The sequence below is a fragment of the Genypterus blacodes genome, unplaced genomic scaffold (assembly GCF_046128005.1).
Source record: "Genypterus blacodes isolate CSIRO-AG114 ecotype Tasmania unplaced genomic scaffold, CSIRO-AGI_Gbla_v1 ptg000085l_1, whole genome shotgun sequence".
NCBI classification, from domain to species: domain Eukaryota; kingdom Metazoa; phylum Chordata; class Actinopteri; order Ophidiiformes; family Ophidiidae; genus Genypterus; species Genypterus blacodes.
The window spans coordinates 1196267-1212355 of record NW_027466890.1 but is presented as its reverse complement, the minus strand read 5'-3'; the positions used below and the strand labels follow the sequence as shown (position 1 = coordinate 1212355).

General features: G+C 43.4%; 2 protein-coding genes across 3 annotated transcripts; one reads left to right on the top strand and one right to left on the bottom strand.

Moving 5' to 3' along the window:
* The first annotated feature begins 268 nt into the window (after positions 1-268).
* Positions 269-4237, top strand: ptger4b (prostaglandin E receptor 4 (subtype EP4) b). The gene is made up of 2 exons (XM_076158730.1): positions 269-1352; positions 2651-4237. The coding sequence occupies exons 1-2, from the start codon at positions 510-512 to the stop codon at positions 3248-3250; spliced, it is 1443 nt and encodes a 480-aa protein (XP_076014845.1). The 5' UTR covers positions 269-509; the 3' UTR covers positions 3251-4237.
* Positions 4238-7114: 2877 nt separating this feature from the next.
* On the bottom strand, positions 7115-15570 carry ttc33 (tetratricopeptide repeat domain 33). 2 transcript variants are annotated; one of them, XM_076158710.1, is made up of 5 exons: positions 15471-15570; positions 14838-15065; positions 12150-12231; positions 10577-10708; positions 7115-7589 (listed from the first exon to the last, which is right to left on the bottom strand). In XM_076158710.1, exons 2-5 carry the CDS (start codon positions 15062-15064, stop codon positions 7215-7217), a joined length of 816 nt encoding a protein of 271 aa, XP_076014825.1. In that variant the 5' UTR covers position 15065; positions 15471-15570; the 3' UTR covers positions 7115-7214. The 2 variants fall into 2 exon arrangements, with proteins under 2 accessions (XP_076014825.1, XP_076014823.1); XM_076158708.1 differs by having other exon boundaries at positions 15475-15570.
* Between the last annotated feature and the right edge of the window lie 519 nt (positions 15571-16089).

Below are 16089 nucleotides of genomic sequence, written 5' to 3'. Positions count from 1 at the left end.
AAATGTATAGATCCTCAGTGTGTGTGTGTGAATACACAGCCAAGTGCCGTTCTGGTGTCTTTTGGAGAGATGACTAGGATGAGTGTGTGCGGGTTAAACAATGACGAGGTCAAACCATTTTCTCTCTCTGATACAGGCACGCATGCACGCACGCACGCACACACACACACACACATACACACACACACACACACACACACACACACACACACACTTATGTCCTGAAGCTGTCTGCCGTTTCAACCTGTATTTGTGTTTGACTACGTACGATCGCGCGTAATTGTCAGCTCAGCAGTTAAAGGAGCTGCAGGGGGAGGCGCTTCCAGAGCCCCCAAGAACAAACTTCCCTGTCAGTTGTTTGTCATAACAACGTGAAGCTCAGTCTCGTTTGCAGCGTAAACGTTGCCCTGTACAGCAATAACTTTTTGGCCTTTTCCTTTCGTGCGTAAAATGGAAATATGGAAACGCTGGACTTGCTTGTTGTTGGAGAACCTGGAGAATACGCCTAAATGGAAAGCCCACTCGCAGTGAGAGAACATTTTGCTCCGTCTGTCAGTGAAACAATCCCCGCAGGTATGAACCGCACGGCGAGCGACGCGTTGAAACCGCTCACCATCCCTTCCATTATGTTCATTTTTGGCGTGATGGGCAACGTGATCGCCATCGTGGTTCTCCGAATATCAAGAAAGGAGCAAAAGGAGACGACCTTCTACACGCTGGTGTGCGGCCTGGCGGTGACAGACCTCCTGGGCACCCTGTTGGCGAGCCCGGTCACCATCGCCACCTACATGAAAGGCTCCTGGCCCGGGGGGGAGCCGCTGTGCCAGTACTCCGGCTTCATCCTGCTCTTCTTCTTCGTCGTCCAGCTCAGCATAGTCTTCGCCATGTCTGTGGAACGATACTTGGCGATCAACCACGCGTATTTCTACAACGAGTACGTCAACCAGAGACTCGCCGCGCTCGCCTTGTTGGCCATTTACATCTCCAACATGGTGTTTTGCGCGCTGCCCAGCATGGGGATGGGACAGGTGAAGCTCCAGCGAACCCAGACTTGGTGTTTCATCGACTGGCAGAACGGCAACACGACGGTCGTTATGTTTAACATGATGTACGCCGGAGTGAATTCCTTTATCGTGCTTGCGACCGTCATATGCAACGTGATGGTGTGCGGGGCGCTCATCCTCATGCACAAGCGCTTCATCCGCCGCACGTCCCTCGGAACCGGCCAGATGCGCATCGCGGAGCTCAGGTACCGGCGGAGTTTCCGGCGTTTAGCGGGTGCAGAGATCCAGATGGTCATCCTGCTTATAGCAACTTCCGCCGTGGTTCTCATCTGCTCCATACCGTTAGTGGTGAGTATTGCTCAGGTGGTGCGCAAATTGGATCCTGGCTGTCTGTCCGCAAGAACGTGAACACAGAATAGCGTTGAATGAGCGTTAAATGTTTTTTTGTAGGACTATACAAAGTGCAATCCAGCAAACAACTGACAATAACAGAAATAGACAGTGAGAGGAATTCAAAAGAATCACTTTCTGAAGTATAAGTGTATAATGTGTGTGTGTGCAGAAGCGATAGATCGTGCAAGATTGTGTTTTGCAATACACAATCACACATGCAAAATCTGACAGCAGTGCACAGAGGTTATATGATTATTTTCGAAATGTGTGGGATCTTTCAGTAATGATTTGATGCATTTAATGCAGTTAAAGTTAAACAAGCACAAGAACGGTTGTTCAAAGTCAATCAAACTTATCAAGACTAAACAAACACTTCAAAGCAAAAACATTGACTCTTCTAAGTCAGTATGCAACACATTAAAATGATAGTATTTTATATATTTATATCTTTTCTATTCAACCTTATTGTGATGCATCAATGTTTTGCACACCCCTATGCTGCCAAAGTTCAATGTCCTCAACTGTGGTTAATCACAGACATGTCATGGCAGTGTGCCTATTTGAGCAAATTGAAGTGTTGGGCCTTTGGGGTGAGGTATTTCCCAGAGAGCTCATTCTAATATAGGCCAAAAAAAACCCAGAAACCCCTGCTTCTGTTTGGCCCAAGTCAGTGAGCCTATTAAAGATGTCAGTGCTATAATTCAGGAAAATATCCAACATCAACACCTTTACTTCAGCTACTGTGACTTTGTGAGAAGGGGAGGCAGTGGCTCAGTGGGTAGTGCTTCCGCTGGGGAACCGGAGGGTCGCCGGCTCGAGCCCATGCCGAGGTGCCCCTGAGCAAGGCACCGAACCCTCAATTGCTCCCTCTGCGAAGGTTGGTAATGTAATGTAAGTCGCTTTGGATAAAAGCGTCTGCCAAAATGATCGTAATGTAATGTAAAAGGCTCCTGGTGATTACACTCTTTGGAAACCTAAATAGCCAAAGGCTCACTTAGGATGAATGAATACGTTTCATTGGCTGCTTGCCACCGGGTGATTAAAAGTTATATTCGGCACCAATTGAGATTTGGTCATTCTGAAACAACTATGATCGAATAGATAAATAATAGATTTTGCAACTCTCATCATTTAAAGTTATTCATGTTAGGATGGTGGTTTTTGTAAATGCTCCACTCAGCAAACAAGCAGTTCATCATTCCTTGATGATAAATACTCATTAATCTTAGTTGTTTTCTCTCATGTGCTGCCAGGTGAGGATCTTTGTGAATCAGTTATACCAAAACCTGAAAGAAGAGCATTCAGGGTTGACTAAAGACCTGCTGGCAATCCGTATGGCCTCAGTCAATCCAATCCTGGATCCGTGGGTCTACATCCTGTTCAGGAAGACTGTGGTCCTTAAGCTGATGGAGAAAATCAAGTGTCTATTCTGCAAAATAGGTGGACGAGGAAACGGGGGACAATTCCGCTGTGCTGATGGGCCACTGTCCTCCTCCATCGTGTCTCGTGATTCCCCCTCCATGGTCTCGCGTGAGCTGCGGGAAATGGTGAGCACGTCACAGACCTTCCTGTACCCCGTAGAGGGGAACACGGGGATGCTGGGGGCCTTTCACACGGGGGGACAGGGTGGCTCCAGCCTGCCACCCATGGGGTCGTGCCTGCTACAGGGTCCCAAAGAGGTCGAGGGTCCTCAGAGGGGGGACTCACTCAGCTTTTCAGAGGACGCGACACCGGGCTGGACATGCAGGATTCAAACTCCATCAGTGAAAGAACTTCCAGTGGCCAGTACAGACCAAACTCTATATGTAACCTTCACAGACGAGACTGTGAACATGCAAGAGAAGTGCATTTGACAGCTGCACAAATTCATCGAGGCAAAGTGAACTCTCAGGACAGGACATGAGATCGAATGAGAGCGCTTAAGAGAAAGAAGGACGAAATCGTGTCCATCATTTCTATAGATCCGTGTGTCATACGGACTAGGAAAGATGCATTACTGAATTAAATGTGCAGTATCAGCGTATTACTCCTCAGCCATAACTTACCACAATCACCCCCCAACATCACTAAATACTCCTCATTGTTATTACACTCTAATGTGGATATTACATTACCGACATTCAGCAAACATGACGTTTTAAAGGAGATATTTTGTTGCACTTTTTGAATGATAAGAACCACCGTGAGGCGAGGCTGCTTGTGAGAGCTGCAAACACAGTGAGTGTATAGTATTGATGTTGAAATGTGAATGGTGTCCCGTCATTTTAATGTATTTTTTGAAATGTGTTTTATTGTCTTCTCTGTGGGAAGGTCCATTCTGAATCAGTACAGGATTAATATGTTCATACTTGTAAGGTACAAAGAGAACAAATAAGAGTATACTGGTTAACTCTGCAAAGCAAGAATAATACCATTTTCTGCATTGAATAACAAAAGGCAGCTATAAACTGTGAACAATTTTAAAGTAGCGTGGATATCAAGAGTTAGTTGATACGATTACAGTTTCTGAACTTTTAATTCAATCTGACCTTATTGGGAATTTCACAAGGTGGACAATGTTGTTCAAAGGGAAATATCTTTAAAAGGACTTTTGACTGATAATGTAAGGGATATATGATGGGAAAGGGGATTTTATAATTAAGGGTTATGCCTTTGTCATTCTAAAGATAGATATACTCCAGGTATCAAACATTTCATCTTCATAATATTTCCATATCTTCAAATCAACATTTGCCAGTATTTACATTTGTAAGCACTAAAATATCTGTTTTGTGAACAAACATGTTGTACCTAAAATCGTGAAAATAAAAGTCATTTAGTATTCACAGAACTTAAGAATACCTCTGTGTTTTGCTGTTTTTCCTTTATTATATACAATATTTACTGGAATATTAAGTACGTAAAGAAAAGTACTTTACAAAACGTATTTGACCTTAGCGAGGCCTCGGTGACAGACCAGCTCAGAGATGGAATATTGATCCAGGATAAAGCAGCACTGATGCAAGAAAAAATCAAAAATCAATACTGATCACCCAGGTTTAATGGAGCAAAGTCACACCTTTATCAATCATAACAACTGAACCAAGCAACAAGATGGCAAAGAAACGCTGAACATGTCTGAAAAGATTTTAACCCTCTCGAATCTAAAGTGATTCGAATTATTTTCCACAGATTTAATTTGACTTGAGAATTTGCCACCTAAAGAGTTGTAATATAAAAATAACAATAATCCTCAATCAAGTCACCTACTGATATCACACCTCGTATCATTATTGTGACTTCTGGCTGCAGTGGCCACAAGTTTGCAAGGCCTTGTTTTAAAGGGGAAATACAATACTGATTTTCAATTTGATAGCTTTGCAATGTTGGAAACCTAAGATAGCCGAGAGAAATTCATGCCGAATAGCTGAATAAGCGCTCTACCATAACAATTGCTCCAGCCAACGCGCCTCTTTCAGCGCTGCAGCTTTTACTCCCTTTATCTCCACTGCTAATAGCAAAAACAGCCGGTGCAGATGTGGAACGTCACCATCGCACAAGCTTAAACCAGTTTAACCTAAAAGCAACAGCATTTCTTCACCTCGAAAGATTTCCAAATCTAATGCAGCCCGTGCCCAAAGCCTACCAAGAATAATAAAACCTCTGTTAAAAGTCTCTTGGGAGACAGGAAATTGTGATTGACAAAACAGTCGGGATATGATTTTAAAAGGCCAGGCGAATAATGACTGTTCCTGGAAACTTTCTCCCTTTCGCCACACCTCATCTTACACCAGCAACACACTGCAGCGTATCTGTTATACACATTTGAATCCCTGCCAATGACTAGACTGTGAGAACAATCAGCTATTTCAAGATGTTACTCATAAACCACCAAAGGGTTAAAGCCCTACCTGGCATGTAGACAGCTACCAAGCCAATGTTCAGGCTGACCCAATTGTACTGAATTAGCGTTAACCTGAGATGACGGTTCATTGAATTGCCAACCTGGGAATCCAGAAAAACTTGCCTTATAGGAATCGAGCCTCCCACATTCATTTCAACTGTGGCCTTAAAACGTGCCAGGACAGCCGCTGCCAGGTCAAGTTTGCTTCTGTTACCCTTAAAAGTCATTGTAGTTGTATTAACTGGTAATGCCTGATACGATCTGTGTGGCAAGGCAATGTCAGTCTCTTCCCAGAAAATGCTAATGTTTTCCCAAACTGTCTACAGCTTGAGGTCGAGATTAATAAGTCAACCACTCGCTCTCTTACTAGTTATTAACTTTATTCGGGAAGGTGTATCAGCCTGGGACATCTACAGGCCCTTTTATAGAAAGTCAATTATCTCCATATTTGTACTGACCTATGAATGCCCTTGAACACAAAATGACTGAGAAAGGAAACTATGTGTTCTTGTCCATTTAAGTAAATATTGGTTTTGAAATATACAGTAAAATAATACGTATGACAGGGAATTTGTTGTACTATACCATTCTACAGTAATTATCACCAACATGGTATTAATATGGACATAATGTATAGGTGTGGTTATCTCAGGTATGAAAATAAAGGTTTCCTCAAACAAGTCCCGGTAGGAGCATTGCTATTACAAGTTAAAATGATCCGATTTATACAGATTGATGTGTTTGATTATATTGGGGTGATTACGCTGAGCAATTATTAGTGGTATTGGATTGCTATGGAAACCCCAACGTAAAAAGAGTTTTGTTTTGTCTTTAATCTCCTTTGTGTGTTTAGTCACTGTGATTGACCAAAGCATATTTTCTTCTTCAATCACTTTTAGTAGCGCACAATAGATAGAAACTTTATTGGGTCAAATCACACATGCTAACACATCACCATGCAAACACGCATCTGAAATGTGTCTTGCGTGACCTTCTTACACACACGCTTTTACAGAGGGGTCAGCGCAGGGCAGCCGTGACACGGCGCCCGTGTAGCGGTGTTGGGGTTGTTCAATGTTCGGTGCCTTTCTCAACCCTCGGTAAACTAGCAACTCTCCAGCTTGCTAGTCCACTTTCTTCCATACAGGACTCGAACCGGCGACCCTGCGCTTCCCAAGCTGAGTCCCTATGAACTGAGCTACTGTCGCCTACGGCCGCCACTGATCACACTATGTGCTCCAAATGTTGTCAGTGCAGCACCGATGTTGCACCTGAACTAACACACCCTCTGGACGTCCTCCAGGAACATTTAATCACTGGAAAACTCTTGTGTTCCAGTGCATGATCAAATCTATCACTTTCACTTATTCATCCAACAGCTTTTTAAAGAATATTATTGTCAATCTATGGTGGATCAGTCACACCTTTCATTTGTTTACATAGCAAATAGCCAAGTATAAATCAGACCATATAATAATGAGACAGATTTCATTCAAATGCAGCGCACATGAACATGAGGCACGTGGCCACTCTGCATGACATACTGTACATGTTTAGACTGCAAATGCTGCAAATTACAATGCAAACAGCAGCTACCTTTGATTTATTAAGTTTTTAACTTGTTTGTCATTGAAATGTTGTGTCATAGCCCCTCATTCTCAGAGGTGCTTGTCGCAAAACAAAATGTCTGTTTTATTTATTATGCTTAAATATGAGGTGTGTCAGGTTCAGCCTTAAGAATACACAGTGCAGTGCAACCAGATGGAAGTTGGGTACACACCTGGTGCGTGCATGTGAGAAATGTGCAAAAAGAGAAGCACACAGTAGTCAAACCTTTTCATCCACCCCTTTATTTGGGTTTTCACATTAGTTTCACAAACATAACAGCTACAGGAATACAACCAGAAAGGCCTAAAAATCTGACCAGAAGCAATTCAAAATCCACGCACTTTGACAAACTGTTCTTTTGAAGGAGACGCTCCGTCCGCTGATCCCTCATCTCCCATCGGCACACTTTTTATGTTCCCCTCAGCATCGATAACAAAGGCGGTCCTCTTCAGCTCCTCGTAGCGCGCCTGCCTCTCAGCCACGGCCTCGCAGGCGGCCAACACCTCGTCCGACTCAAAGTCATAGTCCTGCTCGAGCTCGGGCGCGCTGAGTATCTGTTTTTGGGCCTCTTCCTCTTGCCTTAGTTTCTCCTTGGCCGCCAAATGCTGCTTCTGCAACCTCAAGGCCCACGCCAAGTCATCCTGCCACAAAGTCAGATCTGATGGCCACAGGTGGACTGCAGTCTGGAAGGACCTGACGGCCTGTAGAGCACAGATATGTCAGTTTAGGGCAGGGGGGCCAAATCTGGCCCGTGTATTTATATTTGGCCCCATGATAATATCAAATGTCTATTAGAGCTGGCCCGCCGGTATAAGGACCATGCACCGCTAATACTACATATCCCAGAATGCTCTGCGAGTGCATTCTCTGTAGCATCACGAGCCATCTCGATGTGCTCAACCTGCAGCTTCAGGGGTGCGGCCGTGTCATCACAGACATGTCCGCTGCGGTGAGGGCTTTTTCAAACCCAGTTGTGCCTGTGGGAGACTCGGATGCTGCGAGGAAACCTGGGCCATTTCCCGTGCTGCTCTCTATGTTCGGCAGCACAGATCTATGTACATCAGAGTAAATCAGAGTTTAGAATAGTTGAATTGTTGGATTTTCATTGAGGGAAGTTATTATTTTATTTGGGTTGTTCTGTGAAAAAAAGCTTTCCATTGCACATGAACTTGAAAGGTTACAGATAGAGAGAGGCATAATAATTATTATTATTTTGTCCCACTGTGTTTTTGAGTTTGACACCCCTGGTTTAGGGAGAAAAATGTTTTTGACGCGTTCTGAATCCAGCAAATGGATTGGGAATCCGGGGTGATGGGTTGAAGAAAAATAGGAGAACTCAAACTGTGAGTGATGAGTCAAACCGCTTATCGGGAATGACCTGTGGAGTCGCTGTAATTCTCACTGATGAATAGTAACGTAGTGGATAGTGGCGCGTCTGACGCACAAACAAAAGCCTTCCCTACCTCCCTGCGTCTGTACTGCAGACAGATTTACCGTTTCATTAAGGCGCAATCGATATCACACCGCTGAACATGCAATTCAGGATCGATTTCTACATTAATGTCTCCCCGAGCAGAAATACAAATGTCCTCCCCCGGTCTGTAGTGGCCCCCTTTGTCAGTCGTGTCCTGTGAAAATTCACAACCCAGTCCAGCATGCGACGCGAGTTCAATAATGAGCTCATACATCACCACTGACAGATGTGGGAAATCCGTCTGCATTGCGGCATATTCTGCAATTGAGCAAAGAATTGCTTTTCTGTCATGGAAGGTCACTACTTATATAATATGGTAGGAAGGAAATTTCTTCGAGTTAGTTTGGTTCCAACGGTCCTGGCTGGATTCTACAACACCAACATTAAGAAAGAAACAAAATCTGACAGAAATATTACTGTGATTGAATTTAGATTTTGTTTTTTTGTCTTCTTTCTTTAAAAGGCAGCAAGGACAGCCTTTCTCTGATTTGAAAGCCAGTCCTCGTATGAAAATCCAAACAAATCAGGCCGAAAAAGTCGGTGGTGTTTCAGCACCGCCGCCTCACCGTATCCCCGATTCAAATGGGAGTTGTGGGCGGTCAGTGTGTCTCTGTGTGACAACGTTCAGGATGAAGCCCGCATCCCATCCCGTTCAACGTGATGTGCAACGTCCTTAATGGGAAAACCGCACATCAAAGCGCAACTGAGACAGCATTTGCCAAATGGAGCTGTTGATGGATCTGTGAAGTGTATGTGCCAAAACAACCACTCACATTTCATCTTGCTGAATTGCCAGTTTCCTATTGTGAAAGTGAACTTTTGACAGTCACGAAAGTCTTGAAAACACCCTTAAAAGAACTTATCAATTACATAACAGAGTACTTAGCGAGCAACTGTATCAATGGCCGCTTTAGATATCAAAGCATTAGCAGTGGGAAGAAACTACGAACAAAAGACATAAGCGGTGCGATTGTTTTCTTTGGGCGTTTTCCACATTTTTCTTTGGATGGAGAGAGAAGGTGGAACCAAAGAGGGGGAAGAAAAGAAGACAAGTATGAAAGAGAAAATGGGGAATCACTGCTCTCACTTTTGTACAAACAGGTGCTAATCAAACATGTTGATACACAGAAAGCTCAAAAACCCGACTGAACAAGCCTCGCTAAAAATAGTTGTGCCATTTTTTCCCTCCTGCGTAAAAAGCCGTCCCTGTAAAAGGAGGCGTGTCTTTATTTTGGTTCAGCTTCGGCTCGGGGTGCCGTTAACACTTCCTATTGTTAGTTGGGATACTGCAGGACAGCTCTTTAGCTCTGGGACATGTAGGATCAACACACGGTGCCATTAGCCGCCGGCGTTTCGAGATTAACCCCAATTGCTCAGCTCGGCTCTAAATAGGTGAACGCTGGATCTGTGATCAGCCAGCTCTGCACTGCCACAGGTCCTGGCGTGTTCCGGGGCTCTCTGAGCAATGCTACATGCCGCGGGCACCTGGTGTGCTTTGAAAGACACACTTCAGCTCAGGCAGGGAATTTGCAAGGAGTACTACAAACAAAGTGACTAATGCACCTAATTCAGACAGAAGGGAAACACTTATAAACAGCCACAAAAGGCAAATAAATACATTGTAATTAAAATGTGAATGGTCAAGTGACTGAGTGTAATTTTCCAGCAAAGCTTGTACAAAATACAGTCGGTAGGTATACATGCACATTTAGGATTAAATCTGGAATAAACCGTGTTTGTGACGGCAGTGATTTGCAGAATACACACAAATTGTTGTCTGATCAACAATTGAGAAGAATTAGGGGGTATTGAGGATGCTTGATTTATTGTTTACCTGCTTGAGTAAATGGACTTACACTTGCCTATTCAAGGTCTGTTACTTTGACAACATACCAACACCAATATATGCTGATTTCAATCTAAAATCTACGTATTGGCGGATTAGAATTGCAGTTTTGAATCTACAGTATCTTATAGTTTAGGTGGCAGCACTGTTTAGATGGTAGCACACATAGGCTTCAGTGCTTTTGCCATGTTTTGCACAGCTTTTTGTGCTGTATTTGGCTTTAAATGGCACAGTGAGCATCAATTTTGCTTTCCAAGTAGTTGTGATATTGATTCACGCCTCTTCCCTCTGGCGTAGACGCCATTACCCTCACAGATCTCAGTTCATACAGAGGATACATGTGGTGCCAGTGAGTTGTTCATACGCACCAGGTCCACCTCTCCCAGGTTCAGCTGAGCACGGCCCAGGGTCCGAAAACCTTCCCACCAGAGGGGGCGGAGCCTGACTGCCATCTCTGCCACCTTCACGGCTGGGAACACTTCCTGGAGAATGGTCAACACCTGTCGAGACATGGGGCACGGTGTTAAGTGTGTGTGCTGTGACGAGTGTGGAGTCTTCTTCCTCTACACAAGTGACAAAAATCAATCATCTGCAATCAGGCATTACATTTGCAAATCATTTTGTGCAACGAGCCAAGGATAGAGTACATGGTCAACAGTGTTTGTGCCTGAGACTCACCCACACAGGCTGGAGCCTTACAAGGAGAGAACAAAAGGCTCCACTCTGCGCCTGTGTGGGGTGGAGCCCAGACAACGGAGGCTGACTACAGGTGTATGTTGGTTTACTTTGTTAGGGCAGCTTGGGTGTGTGTGTGTGTGTCGAGCTGGGAGAGAGTACATACGCCACAGTTGGGAATTTGGAAGTTTTTACTCACAAGATGATGGATCTTCATTTGCAAGCAACACACATATGGCAAAAAAATATGATATGATATGAAATGCCAATTTGAATGGCTCATTGGCTTCAATGAATCAAATCTATCAATGAGCTCCCTTTTTGCTGAATATCATCTAGCCAGGAAGAGGCGAGTAACATTCTGACAAATTGAGCCAATTCCCTACAGAGCCCACTCCAGACTGGGCTGGTATATCATGCACAAGCTGATTGAGTTTAAGTCAGTGGTGAGCGTCAGAGCAGCCGTCCTCGTCATCTCGCCTGACGATGGGGATATGACGCGAGCGCCTAATGTATGTGAACAACATCAACACTGGCAATGAGGTGGTCTACATGAGTGTAATCCAACACATCCGACATCGTCTGTGTCATACTCTGTCGTGACGATAGGAAGTTGCAAAACAAACTTCACAGCCAATGTTTATTTTCCAGGCCTGGTAGTGTAACGATTTCCTTCTCCAATATCCTATATTGGATAATGTCAGACATATAATCCTGAAACCTCCATGTGATGTAAATGGTTCTGGATTACAAAGAGCGATAACGACATAATTGTGCTTGTTGTAGTAAATCAATAAAAGGATGTGGTTGAGAATGTAGAAGAGTCACTGTCAACATACAGAGAGGAAGTGAGAGGACACAGAATGAACTGGACTAAAGGGAAAGGACGCTTGGTCACACACTCCTCGGTGAAATAGGGTCATTTCCCTGCTGGACTACTGATAACACCTATCTAAACTAAAGGCATACCAATATGGCAGCTGGGAGAGGGTGCTTCTGATGGGTGACACATCACACAGTCTGCTGTCGGTGAACGGAATTTACCAATACAGGAGTAGAAACATTTTGTGTTTATTTAACATAGCTCAGCTACGTTTCCCTGTTCACCCTCAACACCAAACTCTTGACCTTTATTTCTAGACTTAAAACTATACACCAAGGAGAACCCTGAGACACTGTGTCATTTGGCAAGAGAGGATTATAACCATATTCACCACAGACAGGATGGCAATGCACACACAGTAGGGGACATTTCATAATATATACCTGAGACTTCATCTCATAGAGAAGTGGGTTGTCAGGGGTCAGTTGAATGGCTTCGTCCCATTTCTTAACGGCTTCCCAATGCCTACAGAACACACACACACACACACACACACACACACACACACACACACACACACACACACACACACACACACACACACACACACACACACACACACACACACACACACACACACACACACACACACACACACACACACACACACACACACACACACACACACACACACACACACACACACACACACACACACTAGTTGAAACATGGATTGGTCTTTGTTCTACCGACTTATCTATAGTGACTAGAGTGTGACGGGGAGCTTATTAGCAGCCGAGCACACAGAGGCAACAGTGAGCAAAACAAACAGGCCGGTCCTCTGGGATCAACACGCAGGGTTGCCCAATCCAGCTCCTACCAGGGAAGTCTATCATTTAGTCTGTCTTGTCTAGGAGCTGCAGTGAAACACCTTCAGATTAGCTGCCGGCTTCTGTCCAGACATGCACGGAGCAAAATAAACAGGTTTTGCATATTTTAAGCCAGAGATGCGTAGGGATTACCGCAGGCTCATGTTAAAGAGGACCTACCACTGCAGCTCTTAGTTTTTGGATTATCAGGGGTTATTTTTGTTTTTGTCCTATTCATACTTCCTAATTATGTTCTTTCTCACTCTCGCTGACTGATCAAAACAATTAACACGGAATCGAAACAATGAGCAGTAATAAATCTAGGGTTTGACAGTGTTTTGGACATCTTTCAATCTTTTATAGCTTCATGGGGGCGGATATCCTTCCGTTTGGCACTGCCATAAGAAGTGGGTGAGTGACACCATTACCCGTGTTAAATAGTACAACTTTTAAGATAACATTGCTATGTCACAGCCAGAGGAGAGAGGCAATGAGATGGGGGCAGTTTGGAAATATTCTCAAGAGTAGATTCAGCAAAACCATGACAGGATATTAAGCAATCAAATCTAAGCACATGAAGTCTGCAGCAAAAGAATGTAAAGATCAGAGCAAAAAGCCGATTACTGTTTATGAATTCATACTTGCATGATGCAGAAGAAGTCACAAGCTTGGTTACCACTGCAGGTCTTTAATTTAGAAAATGAATATTTCAGAATAAGCAAGATTGTGACGTCTCTTGATTAGTCACAATTCATCCCGTTTGAAAACAGGAAGCAAACATTTGTGATGAAGTGGTGTGGTTCACTGATTTTGTGCAAATTGACTTCATGCTGATGTTTCTGTTATGTAAGCACATTAACATGCACGTCCCCATTTCCTTATCACTCACTTCCTTTAAGTAAAACAGTGTCCAAGATATACAGCCTGCAAAAAACTGTGCACTGTGTGACTCAAAGAAATTCAGATGGCAAACAGGTTATAGAAGATTTTCAATTACATCAGGAACATCTGAGCCTTGATAATGACAGTGAGACATCAGAGGTCAATGTGGTTAGAGGAGAAAAAAACTCCCAGCTGACATCTTTTGGCCAGACATCGTCTCAAACCACTGAACAGCCGTTATAGAGCAACCGGACATCATTTCCGCTGCAGAATCCACTTTATACTGGCAAATAAGATTAGAGGCAGTTACTGAGGGCAACAACATTACATCTACTGGACAAGGATTTCGTTATTTCGCTAAAAAGGTCGATTATCGTGGAACAAATATCAGATTACAGTTCCTGAAGGTGGCTTATTTGTTTTCTATTATGTGCGTCTATAAAAACAATATCATACACTGGGCTAATGAGAAATTTCCCTACCAATGTCACAAGGCAAATATGTGCGTCACCATCACATTAAACATGAACTCTGCACAGTTTGAGGTTTGACTGAATTCTGAATGAGGTGCAGCAAAGTCTCATTCAAACACGTAGTGGATAATATGAGGCGCAACGGCTTCAAGTCGTTTCTCAGGTTTGATAAGAGCTGACTGATTGGATATAATCACTGCACATTGGCCTTATCTCACCTCTGGAATGTGTATGTTATAGTCACTGAACCCAAATGAACGCAACTCTTGTGCAAAAACACCTCAGGTGCAGTAAGATGAGGTATATTCCTTTTCTTCCCCTTCATCCCTTGCTCACATACTTGTGTGTCAGGCTAAGTATTCATCGGTCAGCCCTTCTAAAGTAAAATATAACTTCATTGTGCCATTTCATTTCTGTCCTGCATATTAAATGTCTGTCAACATTCTTTAAGGGCAGCTTCTTCCATGATTACAATGACTGATTATGCAATTGTATCTGCAATCAGTTACTTTTTATGATTGTGGGTACTAAAGCCTCATCTTGCAGTTTCAGATAACGCAGATAAAACCTCCTGTTCACAAAGAATGCAGTAACAGATAAGTGTTCCAAATTTTTTACCAATTCCTCCCATTGCCAGTGTTACGAATAAGGCCTTGTCCTGTATAAGGGCGCTCTCCTGTGGACACTCTCTGCTTGTGCATCTGCCTGTTGCTGATGACACGTTTCTACTTTAATATTATTATGCTGTCACATTATCAGAACAAGTTTGGGGACAAAATGGAGTCAAATTTGAAATAATGAAGGGGATGAGACAATAATAATATAATTGTCATCGGAAGGTCCAGGTGTAAAAGATTAACTAAGATTTCACCTATAATTAGACAAATGGCCACCTGCTCTTGCTCACCTGCCCTCCTCAGCCAGCAGTGCTCCCTCGTCCTTCAACCTCTTGCTTTTGACCTCACAGTCTTCCTGCAGAAGCTCCCGCCTTCGTTTGCTGGCGTGCACCCTGTCAAACTCTTCATCCCGGCTTGCCCCATCATCATCAGCCCTTTCCGCCTCGGCCTTGAACTGCTGAACCGCTGACTTTGAAACCTTCTCACCGACTTTTTTCTTCCAGCCAAATGAAGCCATCCTACAGGGAACAGAGTGACGTCATTGGCTTTTGTTGTGACATTTATTTATTTTTCTAAAAACCCAAAATGTGTTATTCTTGAACATTTTTAAGGTGCTCAAATTGCAAGTATTTTGATATGGTCGTATTATAATTGCTGCAAAAAATGTAATTAGCAGCAGAATCCGTCTCCATTATTCCTCATTATTGCTGAACCCTCCAGCGTCCTACGGTTACAAATTTCGACGATTTCCCGGTAATTACTAATTAACCAAATGCGTCACTGAAAGCTAGCTAACCTAATCTGCTAGCTACCATGTCCGTGAATATTAAGATTTTTTGACACGTTGGACACACAAACAACACGTCGTATAATGTAAACAATAATACACTACACGAAAAACATAGTCAGATATGAAAGTATACCCACAGGCATATGCAAGTGCCAGTGCTATAGAATTAGAGCAAACTATGAAAGCTGCTGGTTAGCCATGTTTTGCTACCGTGCAGTGACCCGGATGCAGTGCAAGCGTTAACGTCGTTTCTTAAAGACACACGAGCCAATAAGAGAAGCGCGAATGGTTCGACATTCATCACGCAATGAGAATCTGGTAAATGCAAAATGCATAACTTGGAAATTGCAACGAACGGGCGCCCGACAATTCTGATATGTATGCGAACTTTTAAACCTACAGACTGGGATAAAAATGGTAACAATGCAAAATAAAGCTGGGGGGAAAATAACCTGGTGCTTTTCTATTCTTGTTTTTGTAGAACAGCCTCTGCCCGAAACATTGATATAATACAAAGAGAACAAAGGCAGTATTGTGACTGCACCTCCATTTTTATACTCTCGTGTGTTTTGATTGTTCCCCCAGAGAAGCGCTCGAACGCACTGAACTCGCATGTCCCGCTCAACCATCACGTATTTACCACCTTCCACTGGGCACCCGAACGCAACATAATTTCAATAAACATTATTTTATTTTATTTTATTTTAGATCAATTATTGAAACTCTTATCACGACGTAAAACCACCCAAGAA

What these genes read in the sequence shown, in the direction of transcription:
- ptger4b (XM_076158730.1), top strand. Translation starts at nt 510, where the DNA reads ATGGAAAGCCCACTCGCAGTGAGAGAACATTTTGCTCCGTCTGTCAGT. An exon ending in TCTGCTCCATACCGTTAGTG is followed by an intron (nt 1,353 to 2,650) that starts GTGAGTATTGCT and finishes ATGTGCTGCCAG; the next exon opens with GTGAGGATCTTTGTGAATCA.
- ttc33 (XM_076158710.1), bottom strand. Translation starts at nt 15,064, where the DNA reads ATGGCTTCATTTGGCTGGAAGAAAAAAGTCGGTGAGAAGGTTTCAAAG. An exon ending in CTGCTGGCTGAGGAGGGCAG is followed by an intron (nt 12,232 to 14,837) that starts GTGAGCAAGAGC and finishes TGTGTTCTGTAG; the next exon opens with GCATTGGGAAGCCGTTAAGA. An exon ending in TCTATGAGATGAAGTCTCAG is followed by an intron (nt 10,709 to 12,149) that starts GTATATATTATG and finishes ATGTCTCGACAG; the next exon opens with GTGTTGACCATTCTCCAGGA.